The sequence below is a fragment of the Dicentrarchus labrax genome, unplaced genomic scaffold (genome assembly GCF_905237075.1).
Source record: "Dicentrarchus labrax unplaced genomic scaffold, dlabrax2021, whole genome shotgun sequence".
In the NCBI taxonomy this organism is placed as follows: Eukaryota; Metazoa; Chordata; class Actinopteri; family Moronidae; genus Dicentrarchus; species Dicentrarchus labrax.
Genome location: NW_026136721.1, coordinates 29,895,196 through 29,913,236, shown reverse-complemented (window position 1 = coordinate 29,913,236; position 18,041 = coordinate 29,895,196). Strand labels below are relative to the sequence as shown.

At 42.1% G+C, this 18,041-nt stretch overlaps 1 protein-coding gene across 1 annotated transcript in view; it reads left to right on the top strand.

Annotated features, from left to right (window-relative positions):
• Positions 1-18,041, top strand: part of LOC127355018 (voltage-dependent T-type calcium channel subunit alpha-1I-like) — a 42,188-nt gene that overhangs the window by 20,968 nt on the left and 3,179 nt on the right. The window contains exons 12-34 of the mRNA XM_051385453.1: positions 34-219; positions 469-586; positions 1,082-1,237; positions 2,091-2,178; positions 2,671-2,858; positions 3,784-4,095; positions 4,570-4,670; positions 4,961-5,084; positions 5,839-5,907; positions 6,095-6,279; positions 6,384-6,510; positions 8,431-8,556; positions 8,755-8,844; positions 9,300-9,492; positions 10,861-11,012; positions 11,140-11,249; positions 11,363-11,496; positions 11,573-11,643; positions 14,123-14,201; positions 14,511-14,632; positions 14,997-15,314; positions 15,413-15,563; positions 16,871-17,430. Coding sequence (XP_051241413.1) covers positions 34-219; positions 469-586; positions 1,082-1,237; positions 2,091-2,178; positions 2,671-2,858; positions 3,784-4,095; positions 4,570-4,670; positions 4,961-5,084; positions 5,839-5,907; positions 6,095-6,279; positions 6,384-6,510; positions 8,431-8,556; positions 8,755-8,844; positions 9,300-9,492; positions 10,861-11,012; positions 11,140-11,249; positions 11,363-11,496; positions 11,573-11,643; positions 14,123-14,201; positions 14,511-14,632; positions 14,997-15,314; positions 15,413-15,563; positions 16,871-17,430 — 3,760 coding nt within the window. The remainder of the gene's footprint in view (positions 1-33; positions 220-468; positions 587-1,081; positions 1,238-2,090; positions 2,179-2,670; positions 2,859-3,783; positions 4,096-4,569; positions 4,671-4,960; positions 5,085-5,838; positions 5,908-6,094; positions 6,280-6,383; positions 6,511-8,430; positions 8,557-8,754; positions 8,845-9,299; positions 9,493-10,860; positions 11,013-11,139; positions 11,250-11,362; positions 11,497-11,572; positions 11,644-14,122; positions 14,202-14,510; positions 14,633-14,996; positions 15,315-15,412; positions 15,564-16,870; positions 17,431-18,041) is intronic.

Below are 18,041 nucleotides of genomic sequence, written 5' to 3'. Positions count from 1 at the left end.
TCATAATCTGCTTGTCATCGGTGTGCGTTTTAGTGTGTGGGAGATTGTGGGTGAGGCAGAGGGAGGCTTGTCAGTGCTGCGTACCTTCCGTCTGCTGAGAGTTTTAAAGCTGGTCCGGTTCCTTCCTGCCCTGAGGAGGCAGCTGGTGGTGCTGATGAAGACTATGGACAATGTGGCCACATTCTGCATGTTGCTGATGCTTTTTATATTCATATTCAGGTATTGATTATACCTCACAAAAATCATAATCATTAATACTGACCTTTTTCTTACTCAGTTAGAGGACATATTACCACATGTATCATCACCTTTTTACACAAACACAATTAGTCACACAGGCAGCATTACTGCATCTTGTTGCACAGTTTCCATATTAAATTACCATGTAATGGAAGTAATGTATTTTCTCATTGTTGTGTGTGTGTGTGTGTGTGTGTGTGTGTGTGTGTGTGTATGTGTGTTTTGCAGTATCTTGGGTATGCATCTGTTCGGCTGTAAATTCGGTTTGCGACAAGACAGTGGAGACACTTTACCTGACAGAAAAAACTTTGACTCTCTGCTCTGGGCGACTGTCACTGTGTTTCAGGTTAGACAAACACACCAACATGCACCGTTTCTCACACAAATACAGACATACAGATGTGTATGAGCACACAAATACATCAGCAATACTTAATTTGGAGGAATTTCCCTATCAATGTAGTGGCATTTTAAAATTAATTCGGATGAGAGTCAAACAGCAGCTGCTGTTGTCACCAATAGTAGCACTGATGATCTCCATTATTTCATTTGCTCCAATTTCGGAGTGCTCAAGCTCTTCTTTTCAACAAAATATATAAACTCTCCCAGTGGGCAGGTAAGATACGCTTCACAAGCAGAGGGGGAGGAAGAGTAATGAAACACACACTCCACAGGAGCTCATTTAACACTGATGAGCATCATTACTGTTCAACTGACAATGAGATATTAAGGAGGAATTCACTCTTATTATTCTTCTTATCATGCTCATAGCTACTAGAAATGTTTGACAGTGTATTTTTCTTCTCCCCACCTCTCTCTTCACATCTCCTCCCATGTGCAGATCCTCACCCAGGAGGACTGGAACGCGGTGCTCTATAACGGGATGGCCTCTACCACGCCGTTGGCTGCCCTCTATTTTGTAGCCCTAATGACCTTTGGCAACTACGTCCTCTTCAACTTGCTTGTAGCCATTTTGGTTGAGGGCTTTCAAGCCGAAGTAAGGGCAAAGACGCAGTTTTATTTGAGCTACTTAGAGAATGAGGCAGAGAGAACGAGACTAATTGAGCTCTGTTGTGCTGATGATACCAAAGCTGCTTACAAGAGAATAATCTCTACCATCCTGCCTGTGTGGTTTCTCCCCTCTCTCTCTTTATCCATCAATTTTTTTTCCTCTTTCTTTCTCAGTTGTCCTCCCATCCCCTCTCTCTGTCCCTGTCTCTCTTTCTATCCTGTTTTCTCTCTTTCTCTCCATCTTTCTTTCTCGCTGGCACACACACACACACACACACACACACACACACACACACACACACACACACACACACACACACACACACACATACATGCCATACTCTCCAGGGTAGGGATGTGTTTGATATCGCCTGCCATTCACAGCTGGTGAGCTTTTGTTGTTTAGTTTTCATCTTTTATCTCCAGCATCAGAGAGCACTTGCTCTCTCTCTCTCTCTCTCTCTCTCTCTCTCTCTCTCTCTCTCTCTCTCTCTCTCTCTATCACACACAGACACACATACACACACATATACAGATACCCTTTGCCAAAGCCGTCTGCCTCCATCTTTCTGGCGTGAATTTTAATTAAATTCAGTAAAGCTTTATTGGCGTGACTACAGGAGATCGCTGCCAAAGCCATGCACATAACTCAACTAGAGAACACTGGAGATTCCCTCTGCCCGTCTGCCTCCCGCTCTTTGTCCCTCAGTCTTTTCCTCTTGACTTGATCATATTTGTCGCTTTTACAACAGTCAACAGAGTGACAAAAGGAAGGTGATGTTGATGAAGATTATGATAGTGGTGATCCCAGTGTGATGTATGTGTGTTTGTGTTTTTAGGGTGATGCCAACAGATCTGAGACAGATGACGAGAGACAATCACTGTCTTACGAGGACGAGGAGAAGTTGAGAGAGCTGTACGCTGCAGGTAGAAACTCTTAGATCAACTTCAAACTGTACATGGAAACATACTCTAACTACCTTAAAAGATAATTTTTGGTTTATTACAACTTGAGTCTTGTTGTTTTATTCACCCTTCTTATTGGTAATAATTACAGTGTGCTCACCAAGTTAATTGCTGAGATACAGGTTTTAATCAAACCTCCAGGATAATCAAACTTGTTATATATTCTGCCAAGAATGAATACTGTCAACTGTATAAATTTATTCATGTATTTTCTTTATTTTTCTTGGCCTGGAAATGGCCAATTTGAACAACAATGTCTAAAACATATTGGCATCTGCCTTGTGTGTGTCCTTAAAATATAAAATGTAATCTTCTGTTCAGGTTGACCTGACCTCTGTCTTCAGTGGTAGCTACAGCCCTGATCATAAATGCTACAAATGACAACCAAAAATAAGTCCCAAGTTTTAACAAGCTGGAATTATCCTTTGTTTGTGTCTGGCTGTGTCTGTGCAGAGCTTAAGATCCAGGCCATGATGCTGAGCCCCAATGGTCTCCTGAACCCAAAAGCCTCCATGCCCCACCCTCCCCCTCCTCTGCCGGTGATCACACACACTGCAGCCACGCCCACCATAAACTCCGGCCAGTCACGCCGGGCGAGTGCCGCTTCCACTGACATCAACAGCCTTGAGCAGAGGTCACCGGTGAGCCTTGGACACATGCTTTTAGCTACAGTATATTAACACCACAGTAACTATCAGTAATAAAGTTGATTTACAGAGGCATTTGAACAGAGTGACAGAGAGTGTAACCTGTGCAGTGCAGGGAAACATGACAAGCATTGCTGCTCTTTTCCAACTGTCACTGCCTCTTAATGGGTAGCTGTCAGTGTTCCCCCTCTGTTAGGGTCTGTTCAGGTTGCTCGCATTTTGGATCAAGTCTGTTTCAGACTGTCTGAATGTATTTGAATTGGATTTCTTTTTTCGAAAATTAACATTTTTAAGAACTCTAGCATGCACTACGCATTTGCTCTACCGCCCTCTGCAGTTGGCAGGGGTCTGTTGCTGTTGTGCGTTGGAGCTGCAGGATTCTGTTCAAAATGAGAATCACAATTTTTTCCACTGATAAGTGAGATCAGGTTTTCTCCCACAATTCCTAGGCACACGTAAGCCTCGCCTCCAGCTGTGTATGTTTGGGTGGTTGGCGGTGGAATTTTTCTACCAAAGTTTTCCTGGCCTTTTTAATGATGTTTCAGCTGGTTGTACTAATTTGTACTGTTGCTTTTGCTTATGTGCTTTTAACTGTCATCATCATCTTTGAATCCAGCTTCACACATCGTTTTTAAGTATAAGCACAGCGTTTCTGTCAGAATTCGAGGTGGATAAAAATATTTGTTTTTCCTCAACGTTGCTGGAGTTGCATGACCCTGATGCTGTTTTTCCTAAAAAGCTTAGCATTTTGCTGAATTGTACAGCCCTAATGTTTGTTCTCACTAGAGCACAAGATACAAACAACAACCTTGTTCCACAGCACCGCTACTGGCCAAAACCTCCACATCTAATCTATGAAGGATTAAATCTTTATGCATACTCAGTCAGAAATTCAGTTAGTTGTCGCTGTTGTTTGCAGCTGTCTTCACAGTCTCTCTGGGACAGTGGGCCAGAGAGCCGTCGCTCCAGCTGGACCAGCATGGGCCGAGCCCCCAGCCTCCACAGGAAGAGCCAGTCGGGGGAGATGGAGTCCCTGCTGTCCGACACACACACAAGCTCCAACCTCAGCAGCAGGGAGCAATCTCTGGACCAGCCGGAGTACCTGCAGGTGCCCATGTTCCAGCCGCCCGACTGCAATGGCACCACCTTTCACATCCCTGACCACTGCTACGACGATGCTCCCCTCACCACATATTACCACAGTGATCAGGAAGAGGACGAGATTGAGGAGGTGCAGCTCTCTGCCTTTCTGTTATAGATTTATGTGCCCGGATGAAAAAGTAAAGATGTTAGGTGTTTACTGTTATAGTCAGAGGGAAAAGGCTTTGGTTATTTCCAGTTAAAACAAGTTAATAACAGAACTTAGCATGTTCAAAAGTTCAAAAACTGCTGCTAATTAATCTTGTGATGGCATACATTCTAATTATAGTGACCTTAGATACTAATGTAACTTTGATTTAATTTGCTGAATTTAAATGAGATGGGAAGAAGAAATATCGGGAACATTGCTGAAAACATGTGATGTGAATTCTTCCCTACACGTACTGAAACAACATGAGGTCACGGTTTTCCACCACAAATTAAAAATATTCCATTTAATGAGTGGACATTATGATTTAGAAACCTAAAAAGTAATTCTAATTTCATTGTATATTTAAGCATGTGAGTGTATGCATATTGTCATAATGCAATGTGTTACTTCTAGAGTTTATGTAAGAAGCTGAAGAAGATTCTGGAGCCATATGAGCCTCAGTGGTGCCTGGAGCATGAAGAGTGGTCTCTTTATCTGTTCGCTCCACACAACCGGTAAATACACACTTTGTCACACACACAAACGCACACTTACACACAGCCCCTGATATCCTCCTGAGTGGCCTGGGTGGCTTAAGCCACAGGATGTGTGAAAATTCACACTTGAAGTGTGAACGATAAAGCTTTGGCTTTAGTAATACAATTTTCAATTTTATCAATTAAATCTGGCCATGTGTAAACATACACATTATGTTGACATGTGCAGTGATGGAAGTGATAAGTGCAAATCATTTGAAAAATAGAGGAGTAGCTGATGACGCTCTTTTCTCTTTTTCTCTCGTTAGGTTCAGGTTGTGGTGTCAGAGAGTCATAGGTCACAAGATGTTTGATCATGTCATCCTCCTCTTCATCTTCCTTAATTGTATCACCATTGCCCTGGAGAGACCTGACATAGAGCCCAACAGCATGGTAGCACACACACACACACGCAAACACAAACATTCACATGTTGTTTTTCTCTACACTTGTGAGGACCCTCATTGACGTCATACATTCCCTCTTTACAACAACAGGCCTAAAGCTTTAACCTAAACTTGATGCTTGTAATTCTACATTAAAACTGTATTCCTTTTCTAGTCTTGTCTATTGTATTGATATTATTTCCAACCTCATTGTGTTTTTATTGTTGGTTTATCGCATTACAATGAAATTTACCTTGCCTTAAGCTAAATCTGATTTTAACCTTAACCTTAACATCCAGTCTCAACCTCAAACAGCCACTTAAAGAAGTGAGGAGCAGCCAAAATGTCCTCACTGTCAACGTTGAAAACTGAATATCAGTCCTCACAAAGATAGAAGTACAAGATCACACACCACACATGCACAGCACAACACAAGCTGTCAACTATAGCGTTCATCTGCTTGTTGCTGATGTAAGAGCCGTTTGGGAGTCATTATAAGAACATGTGCTGTTCTCAGTATGTTTTTATTATGTTTCTACAGTCGTAATGGATTTGTTTTCAGCTCATTATGTAACACGTCGCAGTTAGTTTGAGTCCAGAATCAAAGCTAAAGCTACTGGGACATTAAATCCTTAAATTGACGAATCTCACAGCTTCTCTGCGTGTGTCTGTGCATACTCTCAAGTGTATGTGTGTGTGTGTGTGTGTGTGTGTGTGTGTGTGTGTGTGTGTGTGTGTGTGTGTGTGTGTGTGTGTGACAGGAGCGGGTGTTCCTCAGTGTGTCCAATTACATCTTCACTGTGATCTTCGTGGGTGAAATGATGATCAAGGTAACCATAACAAGACACGTTTTCTGAATGAGCACTTCACTCCAAAGTCATTTTCTCATATTACTTATAAAAGGGCAATTTTCTCTCTGGGTGGGGATCAGAATTGCTTTTAGTCTCATTTTATACCTCATATTATTTTACTGTTTGAGTAATTGTACTGGATCTGTGTGTATGTGTGTGGGTCAAGGTGGTGGCTATGGGTCTGTACTTTGGAAATGGCGTCTACCTGCAGAGCAGCTGGAATATCTTAGACGGACTACTGGTGTTTGTGTCGATGGTGGACATCCTGGTCTCCATCGCATCAGCAGGTGGTAATCGGATCTTAGGTATCCTCCGTGTGCTTCGTCTGCTCCGCACACTGCGACCTCTAAGGTAGGAGTACAGAAGATTTTCTCTTGTGTTTACTCCATTGATATTATCTGGATTACTTATGTAGCATGACCGTGACTGTGCCTTTGACTGTGTGTGTGTCGCAGGGTGATAAGTCGAGCTCCTGGTCTAAAACTAGTGGTGGAAACTCTGATCACATCTCTCAGACCCATTGGGAATATTGTCCTCATCTGCTGCGCTTTTTTCATCGTGTTTGGAATTCTGGGAGTCCAGGTAAACATTTATATTGTGTATTCCCTGTTCATCCTCTGTTGGTTGAAGATAAGCCTCAGTGTTTTATTTTTCTTTGCAGATTTTCATAGAAAAATACTCGGCTTAAACTTATTTTCACCCGATTTTATGTGCCCAAACATCCAAAGCTTGTTGTGTTTTCTGCTGCAAGAAGACACTGATCACTGAGGTTTAAAATAAATGAGGCACATCCTAGAAAATGCTTCAGGTAATAAAAAGTGAAAGAGAAAAATTAGGAGGAAATGCAAATGAGGAGGTGATTATGCACCAGAGTCCCTGGAAGTAATTAAAAAAACAATGGTTCAACTACAGAAGGATTGTGCTGAGAATGTATTTTTTAATTACATTCTAATGTAATTTTGTATTATTAATTTCACTAAAAATTAATGAAATTAAAATTACATTTATTAATTGTATGCATTTTTATCATTTTTTTAAATATTCAAAACAAACTGACGAATTAAATTAGTAAGATAATGCTGTCAAACAGTGGTTCCCTCATCTGTGAGCTGGGACCCGCCACAGGGTCCAAAGATAAATCCGAGGAGTCTCAAATAATTAACATAAGTGTTAGAAAAATGTGCATATGTGGAAAACCTAAGGAGAGAGCACACCTCACTGCCCTTCCATGTGCATACATGGAAAGCTTAAGACAAGGAGAGCAGCAGCAAAAGACCCCCCAGGGTGCAGAACAGAGCAAGCATCAATGACAACAGAAATGACATTGATTAAATCAGATACAGCATTAAAGGAGGAGCTGGGGTGGAGTCGGGTTGCAAAGCGCCTTGCAGAGGAAGCAGCAAAGGTAGGCAGGCTAAAGCAGCTTAAATAAGGCGCCCTGAATGACATTTGCCAATTGAATGCTTAAAGGGAATCAGCTGAGCTATCACCTGCAATCAGCTGATGTAGCTGGAATTGAGAGCTTGCCTGAACTAACGCTGTGCTTGATTTCTGTAACACGAAAATATGTATAATTTATTACTACTTTTGACTAATAATTGCTTTTTGTTTCTGGTGAAATACTGAGTAGTTTCACCTCCTCAGGCCTCAAAATCCTTTAGAAATCCTCACATCCACAATGCACCAGTGGCAGAATCATGGCTTTTCATAAGTGAATAATCACCTGAAATTATGAAGGATTGTGTTCTCATTACCTTAGAATGAACCGTTTTTATCTATAGAGGGGGCCGCTTTTTTTCCCACGGAGTAAGCCATGTTTCTACAGTAGCCTAGGGCAGACAAACCAAACACCGGCTCTAGAAAGGGCCTTTAGCATTTCTGAGAGTTTTGAGATTTTCTCTTACACACTAAGATGGGGTGAGAAATAGGCTAGGGGTATTCAGTTGGTTGTAATCTGCAAACCTCACCACTAGATGCCTCTAAATCATACAAACTGGACCTTTAAGGAGTCACAGGCCAAACAAATTTGGAAACCAGTGGGTACAATAATATTTTCAAATGTTTATTTAAATTATATTTTTGTACTAAAAGCCATTTAATGTAATTGCCTTGTGCAAGCTTTCCTCCTCTAGGGTATGTACTAGTCTCCACTGCAAATTATATTTTTAATAGGAAGACTTGCAAGAGAAAAGATGCTAGATGAATGCTGAAACCAATATTAACACACAGGTATGTATTTCTCAAAAACACACTATTGCTGGAATATCCTCTAATGGGGAGAAAACTTGATGCTGAAGTGTTTCTATGCTTGTAATGACTGTGAGGCAGATTGGAACAGATGGTACTTAGCTGGAACATACAGTAAGCCCGTAGGCAGTCGCAGAGTAATTTACTGTACACATCCATCTTATCTCGCTCTATGAAGCTTTGTTTACATTACCTTGAGGTTACAGTGTTCTGTTTTCTTTTTACATGTGTGCACACATCTGTCTGTGTATGCAGTTGTTTAAAGGGAAGTTCTTCTACTGTGACGGGCTCGATGTGAGTAACATCACCAATAAAACCCAGTGTCTGGAGGAGGGATATCGCTGGGCTCGAAGGAAATACAACTTTGACAACCTGGGACAGGTTTGTCTCGCACGTGTGCATGCACACACACACACACACACACACACACACACACACACACACACACACACACACACACACACACACACACACACACACACACACACACACACACACACACATACATCCAGGACTGACGCCTGCTGAAACTGATTGACAGCATGACAATGATTTATATGTGTCTCCTCACTCTTCCAGGCGCTGATGTCACTGTTTGTGCTGTCATGTAAAGACGGCTGGGTCAGCATCATGTATGACGGCCTGGATGCTGTCGGAGTGGACCAGCAGGTGAGGACACACACACACAAACATACACATAGAGAGGAAGAGAGAGAGGTTGTGGGTAGTAAAAAATGAATAGCAGGGAGTTACAGAAACCACTCAGCCAGTGTATATTGTATTTCACTGTGTTTTGGTTCTGTTTTGTGTCAGTCTCAGGCACCCTTTTGATATTGTTTGTTTCAAGCAGAAAAGGGGAAAAATATTTCAGGAGAGAAGGGAGGTGTTAGGAAAGAAAAAAGGCAGACGGATAAATAGATGTGAGTTGACAGTGCTTGCAGTTTCACTGCTGACTCAGGATTTACATTGTCTTCTTGTTTATGCTCTCTCCTCTTCTGGCTTTCCACTCCTCCTCACGGTCTTTTGTCACTCTTTGGTTCTCCTCTTTTTTCCTTTTTGTCCCCATGCTACCTTTCCTCCTCTCTTCTTCCATTTTCTCTCCATTTTCCCTTATCTTTCCGCAGCCAATAAGAAACAACAACCCTTGGATGCTGCTGTTTTTCATCTCATTCCTCCTCATCGTCAGCTTCTTTGTGCTCAACATGTTTGTGGGCGTGGTGGTGGAAAACTTTCACAAGTGTCGCCAACAGCAGGAGGAGGAGGAGGCACGGCTGAGGGAGGAGAAGCGACAGAGACGGTTGGAGAAGAGGAGGAGAAGTGAGAAAGCATGAGAGGAGGGGGACTGGGGGGGAGTGCAAGACATAGAGTATACGGCCAAAAGTATGTGGACACGTGAACATTACACCCATATGTGATATTTTAACATGTTATTCCAAAACCACTGGCATTAATCTGATTCTGTAACTGCCTCCTCTCTTCTAGCAAGGTTTTCCACAAGATTTTAGGAACCTGCCTGCAGGGTTTTGTTTCCATTCAGCCACAAGAGCATTATTTCCAGTGTCCAATTCAGAGGGTGAATTGTAAAGGTGCAGAACTACCTATATTTATTGGCAATTGACCTGGATTTGATATGTAATGATGCCTTTATTAGTTATTCACTTTGTCATTTCAGACATATATCAAAATAAAACAGCATGCTGTATTTAAAACAATAAAGGTACAGCCACAAATTATCTGTGACCATTGATCGAGAATCAGTTGCAAATGTGTAATCATTAGGCTTGTAAAACGCCTCAAGTGGACATTTGAAATGTGACGGGGACGTGACGGAGCTGTGGCACAACTGGAATGTGATGCAGCTTCATGCAGTGGACATCCAGGGTTAGTGAGGTCTGACACTGATGTTCAATGATAAGGCCTGGCTGTCAGTTGGCATTCTAGTTCATCCCAAAGGTGCTGGATGGAGTGAAATCAGGGCTCTGTACAAGCCAGTCAAGTTCTTCCACCACAACCTGGAAAAAACGATGGTCTGTGGACCTTTCTTTGTGCACCAAGACACAAGAAAGGTTAAGCACACTATTGTCTAAACGCATCATTGTATGTGGTAGTATTAATATTTCCCTAGATTAAACTTACTCAAGACAGCGGCGTCCACATACTTTTGAATATATATTGTAGATGTAATACCCAAACAAGATAAACCTCTTTTTTCCCCATACATACTGCATGAGTACATGCATAATTTCTGTCTTTAATATGCACAGGAACACAATTAACGCCACAGACACACTCTTTCTCTTTCTCTCATTTCTGTCTCACTCTGTCCTTCTCTCGCTGCAGTGTAATCTCTAGTAGTGCTTTCTTCTTAGTCAGTTAACTGTCTGGCAGCAGACAGCAAGGGTTTCTGCCCAAAGACACCTTGAGGTGCCATGAAGTGTGTGTGCCTGTGATGGATAGGACTGAAACCCTGAGGTGGCACTTTTAGTCTGTACACACACACACACACACATATGCATACACACACAGCAGTGCGCCACTTGGCATCCACTTCGTCAGTGACTTCATAGCCCATATCATATTTTTCTTTCAGAAGCATTTTAATGGCTGCACTTGTGTGTGTGTGTTTGTGTGTGTTTGTGTGTGTGTGTGTGTGTGTGTGTGTGTGTGTGCCTGTGTGTGACGCAGGGGCCCAGGAGAAGCCATATTACGCTGACTACTCCCCGTTGCGTCGATCCATACACACCGTGTGCACCAGCAGTTACCTGGATCTCTTCATCACCATCATCATCTTCACAAACCTCCTCACCATGAGCATGGAGCACTACAACCAGCCTAAGGTAACCATGGCAACACCCTTCTACCACCTGCCCTAGAACCATAGTAATGAAGCGGTATGCGGTGGTACAGTACAGCTACAGTGTGGGGTTTTTTTTAAGTGTGTGTCTGTGTCTGTGTGACTTGCAGTACTTTGAGGAGATACTGAAGTACTGCAATTACGTCTTCACGGTGGTTTTTGTCATCGAGTCGATTCTCAAACTCATCGCTTTTGGCCTGCGACGCTTTTTCAAAGAGAGGTATTCAAGTTATCACAATACAAAGACACCCACAGAGATACAACTTCGTCCTTCATCCACTGGCATTGTGTGTGTCTGTGTGTGTGTGTGTGTGTGTGATTGTCTGTGTCAAGATGGAACCAGCTGGACCTCGCCATCGTGTTGTTGTCCATCATGGGAATTGCACTGGAGGAAATAGACCTGAATGCCTCCCTCCCCATCAACCCCACCATCATACGCATCATGAGAGTCCTAAGGATAACAAGAGGTAGGCACACAGTGACACTAAAATACAAAAACGCTCTAACACGATGATATGTGGCTGACACATTACAATGTTTCAGTGCTGAAGCTGCTGAAGATGGCTACGGGAATGAGAGCTCTGTTGGACACAGTGATGCAAGCGCTGCCTCAGGTAAGAGTCAGCACTGATGCTGTAAAATATAAAATGTCTCTTTAACTGCTAGCCTGTTTTCCAGATCTGAAGAATTGCAGACAGCTTGTATTTAGCATTTTATCAGGACTGGTACTGACTGCCCCCATGTGATTTAGTCACTGATTCCCCTCAACAGACTGTATTAAACCAAATAACCACCAAACAAGCAATAAGACATCCTCATGTTTAGCTAAAGGCTAATTGTGGCTTATGAATGACCAATTAAATCATAACGTCACAGCTGCTTTGGTGCAATTGTTTTCCGACTGGGTATGTGTGAGAAGATAAAACCAGAAAGTCCAGTCTGAATGTTTATCACACAAAAGACACCACGCAGCACTGTATTCTCCTTTGAGGCAGAATCGTAAAAAGTTATGAAGTTATCACAGCAGCAGCACAGCTCCTCTCTTTCCATTCTTCCGAGGTGTCGAGTGAAATTAACACAATGCTTCAAGCTACACACGACCAAATATTCTACCAGGTATGGACAATTTCTCATATCTGATTGGCTAAAGCAGAGCAATTCTAGATAGCATCACTCTGCGATGCAGCAAAAGTGATTTATGGTGCCTGATTCAAGTTTTTTTACTGGGCACCTCATTGAGGATACTGTATTTTTTGACACAGTTTTCCATTGTAGGTCCAGGCTGAAACATCTCAACTATTGGATAGATTTTCATTAAACTTTGTACAGATATTCATGGTCCCAAAAGGACTTTAATGATCATTTTCCTCTAGTACTACTATCAGATGGATTGCCATGATATTTGGTGCACACATCTGTATCCCCTCAGGATGAATTGTGATGAACTTCTTTGATCCCTTAACGTTTCCTCTAGCACCATCATCAAAAATGTAATTTAATACTTTAATACTGGTTTATGACCAATTTCCTGCAAAACTAATGACTTTCCCATCAGCCTCAGCCATACTTTGTGGTAAATGCTGATAAATTAACATGCTAACACACTAAACTAATGGTACCATGGTGATCATAGTAAAAAAAATCGGAATTAACTAGAATGAATGACTCTACTGTGATTACATGTTAATATTGTAAGGGTGTTCAGAAATTGACTAGACTATTAGATTAGCACCTAACTCAAAGCACTGCTGTGCCTCCAACCGCTAGTGTTACTCTCAGACTGAGTATAAGATGTGTGAAAAGTGAATGGGGAATGAGAACGGTGGACTAGGATGATGGCTCTGGTGCATGGATGTGTTAATTAGACCTGGATACGGTGCTACCACTCAGTCTTGCTTCCAGTTTTGCCCAGTGGCCACTCGCGGTATTGCAGTGAAAAATTCCCCTGCAGCACAGAAAGCATTTCTCCCATAGACTGCCATTATAAAGGCTATAAAACTGTTGACACAAAACCCCAAATTTGCAAACAAGGACAATAATGAATACGAATTTTTGATCCATAGAGATTATATGTTTGTATAACTTTCCTTGAGCCAAGAAAAACAAGTTAAATATTTGTCATGTCATCATAATGTAAAGTATGTGCCAAGCAGGAACTCGAGGGTGGGCCAGCGGGAGAAACATTATTGCGCATCTTCAGTGGGCCAGAAATTCTCATCTTGAGCAATTCTCATTAGACTGAATAGGCGCCATCTTTGGGTCCGGTATCTAGTTCTAATAATACATCCATGCTCTGGTGCTGGCAAGGCTTTAGGAAGGATCTACCACAGCTCTCGGGCTCAGTGGACCCTCAGGGGACCCTACCAGAATGATGAGAGCTGAGATGAGAGAGTAGAGAGGTATGTAGGTAACAAACATGTATTCAGGGCAACTGTTTGTGGTCCTGCTCCTGAATTGCAGCTAAATTATATGAATTTAAAATGTTCTTCTCAAATTGTAATTTGAGCCAAAATCATAGCGCATGGAGCTTCACACTATCCACACTACATCCCATGTTTGTCTACCCAGATGTAACAAATTCTCTAGTGCAGCAAAATACTCAATGATCCTTCTCTGCCTTCCCACCCACAAATAATGCTAATTGTCTTTGAAGTGACAGATCATTGCTGGGGATTGAACCCAGGTCTTTGCTGTGGTGTCTGAGTGCTTTCTCCCCTGAGTTTCATCAATAGGTTTATCCATCATCTAATTAGACAATCTCCATACCTCCTACAATGGGGGAAGGCAAGCCAAGTCCCTGTGAATTTCACTTGTAATTAGAATAAACAGGCAAGTTTGTGGTTCATGAGGACTGGATCCAGGCTCTGAACGTGCACCTCTGAAATCTGAGATATGATTCAGCTCCAGGTATCATGATGGCTCCTAATAGTTTTTAAGATGCAGTAAACATCAATACAATAAGGCTTCTCTGTCTATAGCCTCTTTCTCTTTGTTTGCATGTTTGCGTCTCTCTCGATGTATACTGTACATGTCTTTTTTTCTGTGTATCATATACTGTATATATCTGTGTGTGCGTGTAATATGTCTGTCTAGGTGGGGAATCTGGGTCTGCTCTTCATGTTGCTGTTCTTCATCTATGCAGCTCTGGGAGTTGAGCTCTTTGGAAAACTGGGTTAGTGTGTGTGTGCGTGTACGTGCATGCACGTGCGTGTGAGCTTGTGTGCGCGCGAGCACGTGAATGTGTGCATGCATATAAATCGGTACAGATGTGTGTATGTGTGTGTGTGTGCCTCAGCTGACACTGGTGAGATATCCATGGATTACATAAGATGCATAAATTTTGTTGTGTTACATACATTAATTATGTCAATTTAGAATCAGTGTTCTAATCTACACACAATCCTCTTTCTTCTCTCCCCTCGCCTCCCTCTCTCACAGTTACTGCCTCTAACGCTCTTTTCCCCTCTTCATCCTCTTTCAGAGTGTTCAGATGAAAACCCATGTGAGGGTCTTAGTCGCCACGCTACCTTTGACAACTTTGGCATGGCTTTCCTCACACTCTTCAGGGTGTCTACCGGGGACAACTGGAATGGGATTATGAAGGTTATTTTTCTTTCTCTCCTCTGCTCTCTGGGAGGTTTTAAGAAGATGGAGAGGCAACAAAGTCCATGTGTCTGTGCATATGAGTGTGTCACAAAGCATCGGTTATGAGACAAGCTTTGCAATAAGAAGAGAGAAGATCACAGTTTTTTTGACAGACTAAGAGCTGCTGACATTAGAGGGTTAAGAGAGTGTATTATTCTTCTGTGACAGTCTTTTCACGCTCAGAGCAACATCTCCTTCTGTTGGAGAAGAGAGGAAGTACACCATAGTGCATTCATATATATGAATATCATTAAATTTATCTATTATAAGTCTTCTTCACCGTTCATAATTTCTATCCTCTTCTCTTACCCTCGTCGTCCAGGACACGCTGCGAGAGTGTCGCCCGCAGGATCGCCACTGCCTCACCTACCTGCCTCTGATCTCTCCCGTTTACTTCGTCACCTTCGTCCTAACTGCTCAGTTTGTGCTGGTCAACGTGGTCGTAGCCGTTCTGATGAAGCACCTGGAGGACAGCAACAAGGAGGCTCAGCTGGAGGAGATGGAGGAGAGGGAGGAGAAGAGGGAGAGGGAAGAGATGAAAGAGCGGGAAGAGATGAGGGAGAGGGAGGAGGCCAACAGACGCCTCAGCACTGCGTCTGTGGGCGGAGACCTGGGGCCAAATGTAGACACACCTGCACAGGTAACGGATGGAGCGCGTGTTAATATTTCTGCATCTGTGAGAGGGAGGGGAGGGGAGGTGACAATAACAATGACAGCGGTGATGATCTCATGTGGCAGGTGCAGGTTGAGGATGAGGAGTGTTCCCATGGAAACCTGCTGAGCATGGGACGCATGCTGTCTCTCCCCAGCGACAGCTACGTTCAGCCACTCAGATGCTCCCCTTATCCTCCCATTGGCCATGAGGCCTACTCTGGCTACAGCTTCTCAGGTAATTTGGTTCTTTATAGCCAATTAAATTAAAGAACAGATTTCACTGTGCTATAACCACTAACTGATTGCTGTAAAGATTATTGCCTCCATAAATAGCATAGAGGGCAGTTGAGCTGTGATGTGGTACAACGTGAGGCACTGTTATTTTAGTACTATTTTACTTTAATAATAAGAAGGAGATATTTTTAGGTAGGACTGGTGTAGTCCTGCAAAGCACTTGAGTGACCTTTTTTCCCATTATTGCTGATCCCATGTCACCCTCAGTGTTTCCACGTGTGACATCACCCTGGGGGACACTTTAGAATAGCATGTTTAAGTTAAAATCAAGTAAATAACAAAAAATAACAATAGAAAGTAATAAGAGTAGTAAGAGAAGGAAACGGGCTTAAGCAAGACCTATAAAATAGTTGTTTATGAAATAAAAAATAACACAATTATAAATATAGGTTGACATTTAGAAAACAGTAATGTGTCTCTCAATGCTAAAAAAAAGAAGTTCACAGCAACACACTGTAGTTGTTAGTAAATGTTACTCAAACAGACGTGTAATACATATTGTGTGCTCCAGTGACTATTTACAGCAGCTGGATGGTGTGTGTGTGTGCGGGATTGACTCAAAAGAAAATTCAGCGTTAATGTTCATGGTTATGGAGGAACATGTCACCCAGTGCAACAGTGTGGTTCACTGATGTGTTTTCAATAGTTTTTGGACAACATGGAGGTCTGTGGCTTTGAGGAATAACGTGCTTTAACACAGGTTATACTTGTTAAGAGTTCCCTAAGATATTTCCAGTATAGAGTATCTTAGAGAAAATTGACTTCTAATCAGATGAAGACTTTCTGGTTGAGTAATAATAATAACATAATAAACTTTATTTATATAGCAATTTTCTTAACAATGTTACAATGTGCTGTACAAAATAGAAATAAAAACACAAGGCAGCTATGAAAAAAAGGTACATGAGCACAGAGGTAATAAAGCAATAGAATGAGCAAGAATGAATAAATAGGAATAAACATATCAAATATTTCCAAAAGCTTGCACAAAAAGAAAAGATTTAAGAAGAGATTTAAAAGAGATTTAGTATGTCTAAGTAAACGTAAGATTGAAACTGCGCAGTAGTTTGAAAATAAGACATCAAATGATCTGGAACTTTCCTTTGTGTACTGTATTTGGAAAAAAATAACATCAGTTGTAAGATGTTTCTGGATTAAAGAAGCTGATCGGGTGCAGAGATGTGATGTACTTTTTTTCCTTTTCATCACTGTGTCCATTATGATCATTGTCGTTATTATTTTCTGCAGGCTCTATGTCATCTCTGGCCTCCAGTGGAGGCGGCTCACTGCTGCAGGTCCCAGGAGCTCTGCCAGTCATCAGCCATGCTTCACTGGGGCATGGACGCAGCTCGAGGCCAAAGATTTGCCTGAGCACCACTCAGAGCATCGACAGACACTCCCCACACAGACTCAGTCCAGCTGACAGTATAGAAGGATACAGGTCTAGTCCAGCTCACAGAATAAACAGACACAGACTCAACTCAGCTCATAGTATCGATGGATATAAGTTCAGCCCGGCCCATCGGATAAACAGACACAGACTCAGCTCTACTCACAGTATGGATGGATACAGGCTCAATCCAGACCACAACACAGACAGACCTAAACTCATGTCCAGCCACAGTATAGACAGACATTCCTCACTCAGACTGAGTCCATCCTGCAGTGCCAGCAGACGTCCTTCTCAGTGGCTCAGTCCTGAAGACAGTTTAGACAGAAACATGCTGAGTCCCTCCTACGTTCCAGATAGTTCAGTCCTAAAGAGACCGGCATCCTTCCGTACAGCAAGCAGACAGTTACGGAGACAGGTGTGTTATTATCACCTCTTGTCTTCTCTTGTTTCTCTTCTCTTCTCGTCTCTTCTCTTCTCTTGTGTGCTTTTAATTTTTGATGCTAATTCTATGCTACCATTGGTTTTCATTCATTCTCATATAGTGTGAAAATGTACTAGTTCTAGACTTGGTTTTCAATGAAACTGTTTTAACACTCAGTGATGATGTAGCTATCAGAATGATTTATGCAGTCCGTCTTCACTGTGATGGAGGGCATCTGCTAATTAATTTTCATACTGTATGGAAATTAATGTAAACCAACTGATGCCTGGAAGGACAATTCATGAAAATACACCTAAAAAGACCTAAAACACAACAGAAACAGTTAAATGTACTAAGGTCTATGAGATTACTTTTTTTTAAGTCCTTCTGACACTCACATGCTTTTATATATTCATTGAAAGACTTAATGGTTGCTGTAATTCTTCTCCATACTCTCCATACTGACTGGGAAGAAATCCCCTCCCGGAGTGTACACTGTATAACATTGGGGGCAACATCCACTGTACATAAATGCATTGCAACGTTCAGACAGAGCTAATATAAAGCTTCAACAGTCTAAGTTAGACAAATAACAGTAACCAGTC